The 17,500-nt window shown below is 46.5% G+C and overlaps 1 protein-coding gene across 1 annotated transcript in view; it reads left to right on the forward strand.

The window, feature by feature from the left end:
• Positions 1–17,500, forward strand: part of LOC144210989 (laminin subunit beta-1-like) — a 67,485-nt gene that overhangs the window by 30,566 nt on the left and 19,419 nt on the right. The window contains 8 exon segments of the mRNA XM_077737963.1: positions 838–965; positions 4,250–4,370; positions 4,500–4,701; positions 4,768–4,911; positions 9,304–9,535; positions 14,517–14,680; positions 15,316–15,540; positions 15,645–15,862. Of these exon segments, the coding sequence (XP_077594089.1) occupies positions 838–965; positions 4,250–4,370; positions 4,500–4,701; positions 4,768–4,911; positions 9,304–9,535; positions 14,517–14,680; positions 15,316–15,540; positions 15,645–15,862 (1,434 nt within the window).

The following is a 17,500-nucleotide window of genomic DNA, read 5'->3' on the forward strand; positions in this document are numbered from 1 at the left end:
TCAACCTGGTTGGCTCTCTCATCTCCCTGGTATTTTTCGTACTCCTCAGCATGTCTTGTAATATAATGGTGTTTCAAATGGTATTCTTTGGGGACCGCTACTTTTTCAGTGCAAATGAGACACGTCGGGGCACCCATGTGCTCAACAAAGAAATATTGCACTCCCCACTTTTCTTGAAACTGTCTGTGCGCATCACTGACCTTTCTCTTCACGGCAGGCTTTGAAACAGACATCTCTGGGGCTTTAATGTGTATTTACACTTGGAATGAGTCTCGGATTGAACTTTTAACTTTCAGTCGCGCGGGTCTGTGGCGCATGCGCACTTTCGCTCTCCGATCGTATTGGATTACGGCAGCTCTCCGAGCGGAGTGATCGGCTTCACGGCTTCTCCTCTGCCTAGCTGATTGGAGGAATGAATGAGTGAGTGAGCAAGGCACTGGACAGCCCGGCCAATGTCCCGCCCTGCAGAGCTGTATACTTCACCGTGATTGGTTCATCCAGCTCCGAACACCGTGTCATTCATAATCTTGCGGGCCGCACGGACAGTAATCTTGCATATTAAGACGCGGGCCGCAGTTGGCCCGCGGGACGCGAAAATGAGACCCCTGTACTAGACGTTCAATCATACTTTCCTCTCCTTTCACGTTTGCAACTAATATATCCACTGGTGGTAATCACTTGACAGCTCTTCAACTCTCTTTACTTCGCAACCATTTCTGACGACCATAAAGTTATTCAAGAAATAACAACCAGGGTCTTGTGGTGAAAAGTGCACCATGGACACCTTTAATAAAGTAGTGTTCTTGTTCAACAAAGAGTTTCTGTTTTTTCATTTAGTTGCCTGACCAGTGGGAGGAAGTTCTGATGAGTGTGAAAAGATTGACACCTATTAAAGCAGACAGCAGATGTATAAACACTGTGCCAGATGATGACCACCAAATGTCTTCCCTTCACCCTGGGTCACGGTAATTAATGCCTTGTTTTCTTTTATATTTTCAAATATACTCGACAGTAATGAGTACAGAGCAATTTTGTGTGTTAATCCCATTCTGAAGGGACTCAATTTCAACACTTTAAACGTTTCCATCTTGGTCTGCTCTAAACCGAGTTGAAATAACAGTTTTGAAAGTGTTAAATCAGTTGACACAATACTGTAAATATTTGATTTTTAACACATTTCAGTTTGGAATTTACTTAACCCCAGTATGTTGTGTCAAAAGTTAAGACTGAGTGTTTTTTTTTTAACACTGCATAATATTTGTATTATTATTTGTGTGTATTATTTGAGTGTTGTATCTACCTACCATAGTTAAGTACACCACAAAACAGCACTGAAATTACAATTGTAACAGCTAAAACAATATGGCAATGTGGCACACGGTTAGGGTTAGGGTTAGGGTCTACACATCTCATTTGAAAATAGTTTGTTTGTCGTATATTTGGTTATAAATCAACACTTGGGCTGGGAAAACAGAATCTCCTCAAAACAGTCATACCTCAATTTACGAATGCCTCTAGGTACAACATTTTCAGGTTACAAAAGCTTTTTATATGCAAATGAGTGCCTCAAGATACGAAAAATATCCAAGGTACAAAATTCCCCAAAAAGAAAATGCATTTCCTTAGCTGTTATTTTATTTTGAAAATTTTGTCGCGGGTGCATTGATTCTCCCTTTAGAACCTCTCTACACTCTACTGCACAGTGTTTCCCAACCACTGTGCCGCGGCACAATGGTGTGCCGTGAGCAATGGTCTGATGTGCCATGGTAAATTGCAAGTTAAACAATGTAATATTCAGAAAGAAAAAATAATATCAATATAACAAGATTAAAATTTAACTATTACAAGGTTAAAATCAAAATATGGTGAACGTTAAACCATAGATTTTACTATTACAAGATTCAAATTGTGAAACAGTCATTTCGTTGCTTATTTTTCTCTAACATGAACCGGGAGTTGTTTGGTTTCTAGGGCATCAACTTTTGCTGAGCTGAAGTCTGTGTGACTGCAACATTTTTTTTTGCGTAATATTAGATTTAAGTAATAATTGGAGAAGAGCATAAAATCATGCGATTAAAAACAATATAATAGGTATTTTTGCATCACTAAAACCGGAAGTTGTTCAGGGTCATCAACTTTTAGTGACATTTAGTCAGTGTGAAAAATGACTATATTTTGGACTAATTTTGGAGGTTTATGTGATACATGCTTATGAAACTTTGATGAGAATGACTATTGTTAATACAGGGGACATAGTTTTTAATTAAATGAGTTTCAGATGCCGGTGTCCCTTGAGAATTTTTCAATGCAATGTAACGTTTATGATTGTTGTTGATTAATGTTGTTGTTTGAATTCTTATTGTTGCGTTTAAGAGACGGGCGTTTATGTGTTCATGTGGTTGTCATAGGGTTTTGTGTGCTTGCGTTTTGCCTCTTGTGTCCCTTAGAGTTTCCTTTGCTCCATTGCGCAAGGAAAGCCCCGAGGGACATAAGAGGCAAAAAGCAAACACACACACACACACATCCACACAAAAGCCTAAAAAGACATGACAGTGGTTGTGCGCTATCCTTCTGTCCTACCGTTATCATCCTCTTGTTACCCTGCATTTCAAAATGGAAAGATTTTGTATGATTGTTATTACATTAATAAATCATAGTTCATAATTGTGTGAGGAACGTGGAATGACTTTGAGAATTTACTTAAAAAGTACTGCTCTACTTACAAAATTTCAAAGTTACGGAAAAAGTTCTGGAACCAATTAATTTCGTAAGAAGTTGTCGCCATGGGGTTTTGTAATAATGATTCCAGCTTTGACGAAAGCACAAACTACAGTGCTCGCCGCCACTTTGGCCCAGGCATTGACAATCCATTCCAAATCTTGCGACGCTGCCTGCCCGTCTGTGTATGTAGGGTTAAAAGCACGAAAACCACACAGTCTGGGATGTTTTCAATGGATTTACCGCAATGCTTGGAATATGCGGAGAGGCTATTTTTAGGGTGAACGTCTGCTGGGTTGCTCGCAATAAATAGCATGTCGGCAAAAAATTAAACCAGTCAATCAAGCGTTCAGATTGATAAAAAAATTTAGTGCATAAACAAGGTGCACTGACTGATTGGGCGCCCCATGCATTTTAGACTTTTAAGTGCGCCCTATAGGTATGAAAATATGGTATAGATTTTTTTACTGAGATATAAAAAAAAATTCTATATTGCCTAGGTCTAATCAATGTAAACAGTGTCCACTCTGCATGTAAAAACCTTTTTGAAGAAATATACTGAAGTCTTCATAGAAACAAAATAGCTCCAAGATGATAAATGATTCATTCATTAGTCAAAGTGCTTATCCTCACAAGGATCGCAGGGGGTACTGGAGCCTCTCCCAGCCAACTACGGGCACCAGGCAGGTGATTGGTGGACAGCCAATCTCATGGCACAAGGAGATGTACAACCATTCACGCTCACACTCATACCTAGGGGCAATTTAGAGTGTCCAACCAGCCTACCATGCAGGTTTTTGGGATGTGGAAGGAAACTGGAGTACCTGGAGGTAACCCACACAAGCATGGGAAGAACATACAAACACAGAAAGGTCGGGAGCCTGGCTTTTAACCCTTGATCTCAGAACTGTGAAGCTTATGCACTCACCACTCGTCCAGTGGGCCCCTTATGATATGCACCTGGTAAAACTTTATTATACCATAATGTATCCACAATATTGATCAACATTCAACCAGATCACTTCACGACCACTCATTCTTAACCAAATGTGGTCGTAAGTCCACGACTGCCTGTGCTTTCCATTTTCATGACCACATAAGATATTGACTGGGTTTGTAATCACAAGCCAAGAGCATCCTCTGAGGGCTTTTTGTGGGTAACGTTTACACAATTGTTAGTTAGTATAAGCATTCAGGTGATGTAATATTTCCTATTGGAACATTATATAAGTTGCACCTGACTATAAGTTGCAAGGTCACCCAAAGAATGAAAAAACTTAGTCTTGGAAACACATTGCAGAAAACAGTTAAGAGTTCTGTCAGTTAATATAGCTTCTTACTATGCACCTTTGATCATTTAATTTTTTTTAATGAGCTTATCAATGTCTATATTTTGCAAAAATTGAAATACTGTATTTAAAGCATTATTCATGTATCTGACATCTTGATTTATCTTGTGATTTCACTACAGTTATATCAACACCATACACAATTAACTTTGGAGATGTTTTATACTACTTTCCTTTCTTAGACACATGGCTTTTCCCAGACCGGTTTGCTTTGAATCAGGTTTGAACTACACCATCCGCCTCAGTCTGCCGTTGTACTCGGCCCTCAGTGATGTCCAGTCTCCATACACTCTAATTGATTCGGTGAGGATACATTAAACCTTTTAAGCATATTTCAGAAGGTAACAAACAGTAGCTAATTATTTGTAAACGTGAAAGTATGTTTTCTGTCTGACAAATATCTAGAAAAAAAACTGATGTTATTCTTGTCAGATTGTGCTGATGCCTCACTGTAAGAACTTGGACCTGTTCACCACATTAGAAGGCAGGGAATCTGGTGAAAATCGTGGATGGGAAACTTTTAAACGTTATCGTTGTCTGGAGAATAGCCAGAGTGTTATCAAGACACAGATGACTGAAATTTGCCAAGATTTAATTTTCAGCATTTCTGCTCTTTTACACCAGGGAGCCAAAGGTACAACCTCTAAAATTGTTGTTTAATTGAAAGTTAGATATTTCCTAAATGTGTTTGTCCTTTCAGAATGCCAGTGTGACCCCCAAGGATCACTTAGTACAGTCTGCAATTTGAGTGGAGGGCAATGTCAATGTCGACCACATGTTGTTGGTAGAAATTGTGACAGGTGCGGTCCTGCCACTTTCCAGTTTGGACCAAGTGGCTGCAAAGGTATAAAGTCCAAATTCAGGTAGCAATAGGCTACATATTATTCATATACACATTACAGCGTAAGATACCGCAATACATCTAAAATAGCTGCATTTCTCTGTTTTGTTGACTAAATTTTCCATAAGGGACAACATTTACTGTATTGATCCGAATACAATGCCTTTTGCATTGAAATAAGACTGAAAAAGTGTCAGTTGTCTTAAAATCAGGGTCTAGACATTGTAGCCATTCACAACAGTAGATGGCGCCTGATTGGATTGGATAACTTTATTCATCCCATATTCGGAAAATCACAGTCGGTGTAGATGGTGACCTCTGGTGCGACTGCACGGATGGCGGAGATGGCACGTTCCCGAAGGACTGGCGGGGGATCGAGTTTTGTGGCACTCCCAAGGGTTGCAGAGACCGTCAAGAGGTCGGTGTCGTTCACCCATGGGCACTCGATGGGGGGCGGGAGGACTTCTCGTTGGTTGGACAGGGCGGGGGGGAGGGCGAACATGATTCCCGACGCGGTCTTGCGCCAGCTGGAACGCTGGAGACGGTGCACGACTGTCTTAGTAGCAAGTTCATGCCGAGAGTGATCAGGAGGAAGGCGGAGGGCTTTTTCAAAGGAGATGGCTGCTAGTTGGTTTACTCGCGAGGAGTAGGAGCACACGCCCGCTTCTAGCTGCAGCGCCTCGACTGGTGTAGTCCTCAGTTGGCCCGTCACGATGCGCAGGGCACTGTTCTGGGCGCGACCAAGGTCGTCGAGTCGGGACCGCGACAGGAAGGGTTGCCATGCTGGGGCGGCATAGTCCATGGCACTCCGCTGAAGGGCGAGGTGGACAGAGCGTAGGCTGTTTTTCTGCCAGCCCCAGTCTTTTGTGGTCAGAGAGGCAAGGATGCGGTTTCGGGAAGCCACTGTCTTGGTGACGGCCTTCACGTGTGGCCCGAAACTCAGGCACCTTTAGAGCTTTACCCCAAGGAATTTGGGGGTGGGGTTGAAGCGCAGGCTCGTTGTTCCCACAGTGACGGACGGGGTCCAGGAAGCCTCCCTTGGGTCGGTTGAGAAGAAAGTGACCTCACTCTTCGAGGCGTTCAACTTCATCTTCTTTTTGCAGCTCCACTCGCAAACAGCTCCGACTGCGTTCTGGATCGCCGCCTCAGCGTCTTCCTTGCGTGTCGCCAGCAGGGCAACATCGTCGGCATAAAGCGCGATGTCGACACCTGCTGGGATGAGTCTTCGGAGGTTGTTGATGTATAACACGAAGAGGAGGGGTGCAAGGACAGAGCCTTGGGGGAGACCTTGGCGCAGTGGAACGGACTTTCCCCGCTCCCCGTTTATTAGGACCCTGGCTCGGCGGTCGGAGAGGAAGCTCTTTAACCACCGGGCAGTTTGGGCTGGCATGCCTGCGTCCAGCGCCGTCAGGAGGAGATCCTCCTTCCAGACACGGTCGTAGGCTTTGCTGTAGTCCAGCAGGGCCATCACTCCGCGGAGCGTTTTTTTCCGTTGGAAGCCGTCGCTAATGGTCTGCGTGACGTGGAGGATCTGGTCTTCGCAGCTCCTCAGTTTGCGGGAGCCCGCCTGCTCTCTGCAGATCCAACCTCCGGTTTCTGCCTCGTAGTACACTCGGTTGTGGAAGATTCTCTCGAGGGTCTTCACCACGCACGAGGTCAGGCTGATTGGACGATAGGAGGAGATGTCACTGGCAGGTTTGTCAGTCTTCCTGAGAGGTAGGATGGTCCATTCATTGAAGATTCCCAGGAGTTCCCGCCTGGCCGCAGGTCCCAGCGCCTTGATGAAGGATGGGGGGGATATCGTCCGGGCCTGGGGCGCCCGTCGGTCGCATCTGATGGATTGCAGTTTTGAGCTCCCGCTCGCTGAAATCCGCGCAGCTCTCGCCGTCAGCTGATGGGGCATTCAGCCGTTGCTTCGCTTCTTGGATGCGGCGTCGTTCTTCTTTGGAGAAGGAGAGTCTGCACACTGCGGCATAGTGCTTTGCAAAAACATCGGCTTTCCCCACGTTGGTGGTGTAGAGGTGTCCGTTGTGTTGCAAGGACTCAGTGAGCGCGCAGTTATCAGGTGATCCGCTGAGAGAGCGGATCAATCGCCACGTTTTGCTGGTGTCTGGGTTGAACTCCAGCTCCTCCAATAGGGCAGCCCACTTTGCTTCCTTGGCCGACCGGGTGAGTAAGTTCACTGTCCTGCAAGCGGCCAGCCAGTCTTCTCTGTGGGCGCTTATGGAGCGGCGTAGGCGATTGCGGTCTTTGATAGCAGATCTCACGTCAGCCGACATCCAGGTATTGCTCGTCTTGCCTCTCCGGGATTTGCCAATGACGCGCTTCCCCACCTCCTTCAACAGAGTCGTGAAGCGGGAGAGGCGGTTGGTCAGCGGCGGGGGCGTGTTGGTTCCAAAACTCAGTACTGCATCTTCTACGTCTTGAGTGAAGGTTGCCCAGTCGACGTCTTTGCGGTTCCACCGTGCCGTTGGAAGGGGCGGGCACGACGGGCGGACGACACAGGCCACTGAGATGGACAGGGGTAGGTGGTCGGATCCAAGGTCCTCATCAACAGTCCATTCGGCATGGTTGGCGAGCCGCGGGTGGGCAAAGGTGAGGTCGGGTGTGCTAAGCCCGCCGGTGCTTCGGTTCACCCTTGTTGCCGACCCGTTGTTAAGGTGTGTGATGGAGTTCCTCAGCAGCCAGTCCTGGATGTCGGCCCCACGCTTGTCGCTTGGCTGGTTGTAGTCCCAGAGGCCGGAGTGGGCGTTTAGGTCACCGCCGATGATCACGTCGGTGTTCGCCCCGATCCAGGTGAGGTCCAGTTCGGAGTTTGGTCCCGGATCTCGGCATGGGGGTGTGTAGAGGTTGTGCACCGTCAGCCAGCGGTGCCGGGTCACACGTACCTTGATCGTGGACGACTCCAGGAGGCCCGCAGGGAGGCGCCCAGGTTCATGAAGGAGAGGTCGTCTTTGATCAGGGTCATGAGTGCGCCCCCGGGTTGGTCTTTGGGGCGGTCGGCACGGGCGACAGCATTCCCTGGGAAGGTCGGGGTGGAATCTTTGGCCCGCAGCTTGCTTTCCTGGATCAAGCAAATGTCGTACTTGCCTTCGACCATCCGCTTTTCCAGCTCGGCAGACTTTGTCTTCACGCCGTCAGCATTCCACTGCAAGATGCGCAGCGTGGATCTCTTGGCTACATCGGGGATGTCCGTCTTTGGTTTCGGGAAGGGTAGGAAGGGGTTTGGAGGGTTGGGTTGGGGTTGGGAGGTAACCGGTGTCGGGGTGGTGGCACATTGTGTGCAGGACCAGGTGTCAGATGGCCTCATAGTTGCCGCAGCATCACGGGTAGTGCCTGAGCAGGACCGGTGGTAGGGGGCTCTGCAGGCTCGACAGGTGAGGGGCTGGGTCGTCTTGGCGATGGTACGCTGGCAGCCGGTGCATTTCACTTTGTGCTGGGAGTCAGACGGGGGTTGAACTGCAAGGTCGGCCGCAACGCGGCCGGCGACTCTCGATTCGGGGCCTGTGCAGTGGGCATCTCCATTGGGACGCCTCGGGGGTGTCTCCACGGCAGTGCCTTCCGCGGTGGGTCATCGCTCCACAACTGGTTTCCGCGCAAGCAAGGAAGCGGATCCCAGTCTTGATTGCCTTGTTGCAGAAGCAACAAATCCGTCCTCCCGAAGGGGGAGGGCCAGGAGGTTGGCCTCCGTGGGCCACGCACCTCCAAGGGCCGGTCTGCAACTGCCGGGAGAGGCCGCTGCAGGCCGACTGTTTGTGGCATAGGGCGGAGCAGGTAGGGGCGGAGCAATGGAGCGGAGCAATGGAGCGGAGGTTGGCCGCGACGGATCGGACGGTGGCAGTGGTGGCAATCTCCGTCAGGTCCCGGGTTCGTTTCGACATCTCCGGCAAGGAGGAGGAGGAGGCGGGAGGCCAGTGCCGGATACCAGGCCCCCCATCTCAAAAAGGGGAGGGGGGGGAGACTCCAGGGTCTCGGTGGCGCCAGCTCCCTGACCGGGCCGATGGTCCGAGTCGTGGGGTGCGCGCCTGACGAAGCACATTCGCCCAGGGGTCTGGTTGAATGGAAGGGGCCACGAAGAGGCTGTGCTTGTTCCCTTCCCTTTTAGCCGCTGTGTCAACAACGAGTGCTATTTCTGTATTTTACACACACAAAGGACGCACTGTTCTTTTAGATGCAGCCAGGCATGGCATATACATAAATATATATATATATATATATATATATATTATTTATGGAAATCAAACCGTATTAGCGCTACGGGAGCAGCCCCAGACGCGATTTCTGGTGCGCAATGACTGCTGGGATATATAAACTTCCCAATATAGTTCATGTTTTCAAAACTAATGATCAGATAACTCATTGAAAAAATAATACTGCATCCTTCTCTATCCACAGAGTGCCACTGTAATGCTCAAGGTTCTGAAAGCCCACTTTGCGACCAGGTCACTGGTCAGTGTGTGTGTGTCCCGGGAGCCTATGGACGTCAGTGTGATCGCTGTCTACCGGGCTATTGGAGTTTCCCTATATGCCGTCCATGTTCTTGCAATGGACACACAGAAGACTGCGATCCTCACAGTGGACAGTGTCTTAATTGCAGGGATTACAGCACAGGACACAACTGTGAAAGGTGAATTAATTTTAGATAACACTAGTCACAGCAGTATGCCTGATAAATATAATCTTTACATGTTACATGGCTGTTATTGAAATTACATGAAGGGTGCACGTGTTTACAAGGCACAAACACAAATTATGCCCAGAAGTTTTCTTATATCCTGTAAAATGAACACTGCATAGTAACTCAGTGTAACTTTCTTGAATCTCCAGGCGAAAGCATTATTTTATTTTTTACTATATTTTGCAACCATTTCTTTTTGTAGCATAACTTTATCCATAATTTCAAATTGTTCCCTGAGTCACTGTGGACTGTTTTAATAAATGTGGTAAATCTGGTTCCTATGGCAGGGGTGAAATCTTGTGCTTGAAACGGAAACAATTACAGTCGTATCGCTACTTACAAACATGAAATATTCAGGTTATGGAAAGCCTTAATTGGAAAATTGTCTCCAGAAACAAAAGATCTTCCAAGTTCCGAAACCCGAAATCTCCAATTATTATCATTTTTTTGTAGCATCCTGTATTTTATTTTGAATTGTCGTGATAGAGTTTCTCTTCAATTGGCATCCTAACACTGTGCTTTGTTAAAACAGAGCTTTGCTTCTATTACACCGGACCCGAGATTTCCGTACTGTAGGAGGACGCGAGAGCCGGCCCAAGTGGGGTAGTGGCCAGGGGACAGGGAAGAATAGCGCGAGCCCAACTAAAAAACGCACTCCCTAGGCAGAGGTGAGAGCGAGCCCGAAAGGGTTGCGGCCCCCAGCGGAGTTTAGGAAAAATGATCATCAAAGGCAATCGTTGATGGATCGATATTTCACCAAACGTAACACAATTTAAAGTTATATTGTGGGTACTTGCGTCTGTCCATTTGTTATGCCACCTCTGCCCTCTAATACGTGCCCATACATCCCAATGGAAAATGTCTTTACATGTCTTATTAATTTAATGGCTTAATGAATAATTTCCTTATCCTTTTTTACTACAGAAACAAATGAATTACTTTTATAATTGTTAAAGGATTTTTAGGTAGTATTCAAAATCTTAGAATGGCTGGAACTTATTCAAACTTACTTTAATAAGGTTTTCCTTCCAACCCATAGAGAGGGCACATTTTGATATGCTTTATTTATTTTACAACATTAAAAAATAATTTCCTTACAATTTTCTCTAATTTTTGTGTTTCCACACATCTTTCCTACAAATTTGGAAGAACTTGACCAAATTTAAAGGGTTTAGTTGGTAGTTGTGTGAGGACGGTGGAACAAATTTGAGAATTTACACCTCTACTTACGAAATTTTCAAGTTACGAAGAAAGCCTTGGAACCAATTAATTTTGTAACTAGAGGTACAACTCTATTTAAATGCTCTGGTGAGATGGGATACATGGAGCTCCACCCACCTGGGCTCTGTATTAGAACATGCAAGTAGGCCAGCAGCAGGTCATGACACACGTCAGACAGATTACTAAAGACACACGTTGTTGAACAACTATTTGAGTTACAAACTTTGCAAAGTCCATCTTAAAGAACATGCTGATCTAGTGTGTCCAGAAAGTTCATAGCTCCATGTAGAATTAGGAAAAACCTCATTATCATAGGGCGCCGTTCAAAGCGGCTGCTTGTTGCATTAGCTCCCTAAACCCTCACTCGAATATTGTGTTTGTACAGCTTTTTTACGGATTTTTATCCTTTATTTTATGTTTTTATTGTCTCTTAAGACTTTAGTTGTTACTTCACTTTATATATTATATTCGATACTTTAATGTTTTGGGACTTTACTTTCAAGACTCTACTCCAAGACTCAAGCTGTGCGAGAGGCAGTCTTTGATCTACTAGTTTAGTCCATCTTTTCAAATTCAAATTTCAAAATTTTGGAGACTATTTTGACCCACCCAGCAATGCCTACGCTGCTTTACACTAGGGATCAACTGTTAGCGCTACGCAACACCGGGATTCCCCTGGACTTGGACCTCCCCGCTGAGTTAAAGAGGAAGAGAAGAGGATGCAGAGCCGGACGAAAATGTCAGGAGAAAAAGCGACGCTTCAGACCCAGCATTCCATCTATTATAATGGGGAACGTAAGATCTCTCCCCAACAAGATGGAAGAGCTAACGGCGCTGACCAAACAACAAGGACAATATCGGAGCGCCTGCATTATCTGCTTCACGGAGACCTGGCTGGATGAGCGAATACCAGACTCTCATCTCCTTGGATGGCTTTCAGCTGGTGAGGGCGGACAGGGACCCTGAGGAGAGCGGTAGGAAGAAAGGTGGGGGACTAGCTGTCTTTATTAACAGTAGATGGTGCAGTCCTGGGCATATTACTGTGAAGGAGCAATTTTGCACTCGAAATATCGAGCTAGTAGCTGTTAGCATCAGGCCGTTTTACATCCCCCGGGAGTTCTCGCACGTCATCATAATAACTGTGTATATACCTCCCTCGGCCGATGCGGCAGTGGCTCGTGAGCTGCTCCACACTACTCTGTCCCGGCTACAGATGTCACACCCCCAGTCTCTCCTTCTTATCTCCGGTGATTTTAACCATGCTCCCTTGACTTCGACTCTCCCCACCTTCACTCAGTATGTGAAGTGCTGCACCAGGGAACAAAAAACTCTGGACCTGCTGTATGCCAACACAAAGGAGGCATACAGCTCAGCCCCCCTTCCCCCACTGGGCCGCTCAGACCACAACCTGGTCCATCTGATCCCCACCTACATCCCTATGGTGAGGAAAATAAAACCTACCACGAGGATCATACAAAGATGGACCGAGGAGACCAGCATGGTACTGAGGGACTGTTTTGAGACAACCGACTGGGAGGTGCTGTGCAAACCACATGGGGAAGACATCGACAGCTTGACCCACTGCATCACAGATTACATCAACTTCTGTGTGGAGAACATCGTACCCTCCAAGAAGGTCCGTTGTTACTCCAACAATAAGCCGTGGGTCACCAGGGATCTAAGGGCCCTCCTGAACAAGAAGAAGAGGGCTTTTAGGTCTGGGGAGAAGGAGAGTCTCAAAACGGTCCAGAAGGAGCTGAAGAGAGAGATAAGGAGGGGAAAGACCAGCTACAGGAGGAGGCTAGAGAAGCAACTCCAAAGAGGCAACACCAAAGAGGTCTGGAGGAGCTTGAGGACCATCTCGGGCCATGGAGGCAACAGTGGTCGAGGCCCGGAGACGGGGAGTGGGCCAACGAACTGAATCAGTTCTTTAACAGATTCAGCCCTGCCCCTGCTCCCCTGACCCCCCAGACCAGAAGCAACTCTACCCCCTCGTTCTCCTCTTCCTCCCCCTCTTCCTCCCCCTCTTCCACCGGTCACTGCATCACTGTCGATCAGGTGACAAAACAACTAAAGAAGATCGAGGCAAGGAAGGCTACCGGTCCGGACGGCCTCAGCTCCAGACTACTGAGAGAGTGTGCGGATCAGCTTGGCACAGTGATTCTGCATATTTTCAACCTCAGCCTCAGTCTGCAGAAGGTCCCCACCTTGTGGAAAACTTCCTGCGTGGTCCCAGTCCCAAAGACTGCGAACCCCAGGGAGCCAAACCACTTCAGGCCGGTAGCACTAACCTCTCACCTGATCAAGACACTGGAGAGGATCATCCTCAACCACCTGAGCCCCCTGATAAATGCAGAGCTGGACCCTCTGCAGTTCGCCTATCGTCCAGGCATTGGTGTGGAAGATGCTACCACCTACCTGATGCACAGGTCTCTTTCACACCTGGAGAACTCGGGAAGCACGGTGAGAATGATGTTTTTTGACCTCTCCAGTGCATTCAACACCATTCAGCCGGTCCTTCTGAGAGAGAAACTGGAGGTGGCTGGAATAAGGAACCACCTAGCTGCATGGATCATCGACTTCCTCACCAACAGACCACAATATGTGAGACTCCAGGACTGTACGTCTGATGTGGTAACTTGCAGCACGGGGGCCCCACAAGGCACAGTGCTTTCCCCACTCCTCTTCTCCCTCTACACGTCAGACTTTAAACATAATACAGACACCTGCCACCTCCAGAAATTCTCCGATGACACCGCCATTGTTGGACGAGTGACTGACGGGAACGACCTGGAGTACAGGGGAGTCATCACAGCCTTTGTCGACTGGTGTAGGCAAAACCACCTGCACATCAACACCAGTAAGACAAAGGAAATGGTCGTTGACTTTCGGAGGACACCTCAACAGACCACTCAGGTGAACATCCAGGGTAAAGACATTGAAATCGTGGAGAACTTGAAGTACCTGGGTGTTCACCTCAACAGCAAACTAGACTGGTCCACAAACATAGATGCCCTGTACAGAAGGGGCCAGAGCCGCCTCTACCTGTTGAGGAGCCTACGGTCCTTTGGTGTGTGCAGGTCACTGTTGAGGACCTTCTATGACACTGTGGTGGCATCTACTGTGTTTTATGCAGTGGTCTGTTGGGTAAGTGGGAGCACGGAGAGGGACAGGAACAGGCTGAACAAGCTGATCAGGAGGGCCAGCTCTGTTCTGGGCTGTCCTTTGGACTCTGTGGAGGAAGTGGGAGAGCGGAGGATGCTGACCAGGATGAGGTCCATCATGGACAGCACCTCCCACCCCCTGCACGAGTCGGTGGAGTCCCTTCGAAGCGCCTTTAGCAGTAGACTGCGGTACCCTCACTGCAGGAAGGAGCGCTTCCGCAGATCCTTCCTCCCATCAGCTGTCAGGCTCTTTAACTTAAAAAAGGCTGTGGGTTAGGACCTCTTGAATTCGGATACAGTGTAGATGTGCTTGTATATATATGTATGTGTATGTATATATATATATATATCTCACCAACACAGTTACCTATTTATATATTTATTCATGTATTTATTTATTAAGTTACTATTAAGTACCCATTTGTGTATAATGCCTTTCCTATTCCTGCATCCTCACCCTCTTCCTATTGCAACAAAGAAATTTCCCGATTACGGGATGAATAAAGTTATCCAATTCAATCCAATGCTCTATCTTTTATTCTCAGATGCATGGATGGTTACTATGCTAACCAGACGCTGGACGCCGGTGACCAATGTCTCCCGTGTATGTGCCCTGATGGTCCTGGTAGCCTGCAGCAGTTTGCAAAAAGTTGTTTCAATGTTGAAGATTCTCAACAAGCTACATGTGTCTGTAACCCTGGATACAAAGGTATTACTACAGATAATTACTACGCTTGGACAAATAGTAGGAGGATTTTTAAAAATTTCTTCTGCGATATATCACAATATTTATTGGACAATTCTCATCAATTCAATAACAATATGATCTGATCTTTACACGTGTGTTTTGGTGGAAATAAACAATAGTTTGCTGAACTTCCACTCCTGTACACTAGTTAGCAGCACAATAGTTAGCCTTGCAATTTGCCATAATAACTCTACAGAGGATTATGTTTAAAGCTTGGCATGTTAACTAAATTGGTCCCCTTATTAATGATTGCAATTCCCCTTATTAAGTGATATTAAACCGTACATAGGGTGTACTTAAACCTATCACAATTTGAAATGATCAAAAAAACTATAAAATATGGCAAAACTTAAAAGTTGATAGGTATGGGATAATCCATACGAAAAAATTGATATATAAAGCTTGTAAGTACCTTAGCAGGTATTTGCATGCTGAATTTCAGACCATTTTTTTGTGTGCCAAGATTTCTGCCCGTCTATATGCATTCAGGCACTTTATGATTTACAAATAGAGAACCTTGTGGTCCCCAATGTTTTCAATTGAAACGGATGATGAAAGCAGAAGCATTTAAAATCCGGTGCCCATTCTTTCACCAGGTACTCGCTGCAGTGATTGTTCCCCTGGTTACTATGGAAACCCTCACGAACTACGGGGGGTGTGCCAGCCCTGTCATTGCAACAACAACATTGATATGATGGACCCGCAATCCTGCAACGCTCAAACCGGTGAATGCATGCACTGCCTTTACCACAGCGAGGGGCATTCCTGTGAAAATTGCATGATGGGTTATTATGGCAATGCCCTACTGCAAGACTGCAGGAGTAAGTAGAGATTGCTGCGCAGTTGGTTCTTAGCACTGCTTATACTCACATTTAGGAGTCTTTTAATTTGGTAATTACTGATGAGGGATTGCTTTGATCTACAGAGTGTGTTTGCAATCAGCTGGGGACTGATGCTGCCAGCTGTCCATCATCAGGTGATTGTCACTGTGATCGCAGCAGTGGCCAGTGTCATTGTCTTCCTAATGTGATTGACCAGCACTGTGGCCGTTGTGCACCTGACACCTGGAACATTGCTAGCGGTAAAGGCTGTCAGGCCTGTGATTGTGACACAAAGCATTCGTATGGGACCTCGTGTAATGAGGTGAGCATTACAGCTGAAATACGTTGTTAAAAAGAACAGGTGGAGATTATGCCGTAAAAATGTATGCTAAAATATTGACTGGTGATGATGCCTAAATCTTATCCTCAACATTTGGGAAAATCATAAAATGCATGTAATATGGTTCTTCGGTAGCTGTCAATTAGATTTTGTGGATTTAGATTTTTTTTCCAAATATATTAATCAAAATTTAATGTTGTCACCGTAGAGGGGAAAAAAAGAGAATTTTCTGCAACAGCACTCGGAGCCCAACTCCTCTAGGTATATCCACTTGAGTAAGTTGATCTCATCCCCCTGGCCCTGAAGTCCTGGGCTAAACATAGTGGAAAACACTACGAGACGGCAAAGATTAAACAATAAATTATCTCATCTCATTTTCTGAACCGCTTCATCCTCACTAGGGTTGCGGGGGGTGCTGGAGTCTATCCCAGCTGAGTTCGGGGCAGTGGTGGGGGTCACCCTGAATTGATGGCTAGCCAATCGCAGGGCATGAGGACACCAACAACCATTCATGCTCACTCTCATACGTAGGAGCAATTTAGAGTGTCCAATCAGCCTATCATGCATGTCTTTGGAATGTGGGAAGAAATGGGAGTACCCGGAGAAAACCCACTCAGGCCTAGGTAAAACATTCAAACTCCACACAGGTACCAACCTGGATTTGAACCCAGCTCCCCCACTGTGAGACCGACGTGCTAACCACTCAACTGCCCAGCCACAACAAATTATATTTACTATATATATATATATATATATATATATATATATATATATATATATATATATATATATATATATATATATATATATATATATATATATATATATATACATACCTACCTACCTACCTACCTACCTACCTACCTACCTACCTACCTACCTACCTACCTACCTACCTACCTACCTACCTACCTACCTACCTACCTACCTACCTACCTACCTACCTACCTACCTACCTACCTACCTACCTACCTACCTACCTACCTACCTACCTACCTACCTACCTACCTACCTACCTACCTACCTACCTACCTACCTACCTACCTACCTACCTACCTACCTACCTACCTACCTACCTACCTACCTACCTACCTACCTACCTACCTACCTACCTACCTACCTACCTACCTACCTACCTACCTACCTACCTACCTACCTACCTACCTACCTACCTACCTACCTACCTACCTACCTACCTACCTACCTACCTACCTACCTACCTACCTACCTACCTACCTACCTACCTACCTACCTACCTACCTACCTACCTACCTACCTACCTACCTACCTACCTACCTACCTACCTACCTACCTACCTACCTACCTACCTACCTACCTACCTACCTACCTACCTACCTACCTACCTACCTACCTACCTACCTACCTACCTACCTACCTACCTACCTACCTACCTACCTACCTACCTACCTACCTACCTACCTACCTACCTACCTACCTACCTACCTACCTACCTACCTACCTACCTACCTACCTACCTACCTACCTACCTACCTACCTACCTACCTACCTACCTACCTACCTACCTACCTACCTACCTACCTACCTACCTACCTACCTACCTACCTACCTACCTACCTACCTACCTACCTACCTACCTAC

The sequence above is a fragment of the Stigmatopora nigra genome, chromosome 2, assembly GCF_051989575.1.
Source record: "Stigmatopora nigra isolate UIUO_SnigA chromosome 2, RoL_Snig_1.1, whole genome shotgun sequence".
NCBI classification, from domain to species: domain Eukaryota; kingdom Metazoa; phylum Chordata; class Actinopteri; order Syngnathiformes; family Syngnathidae; genus Stigmatopora; species Stigmatopora nigra.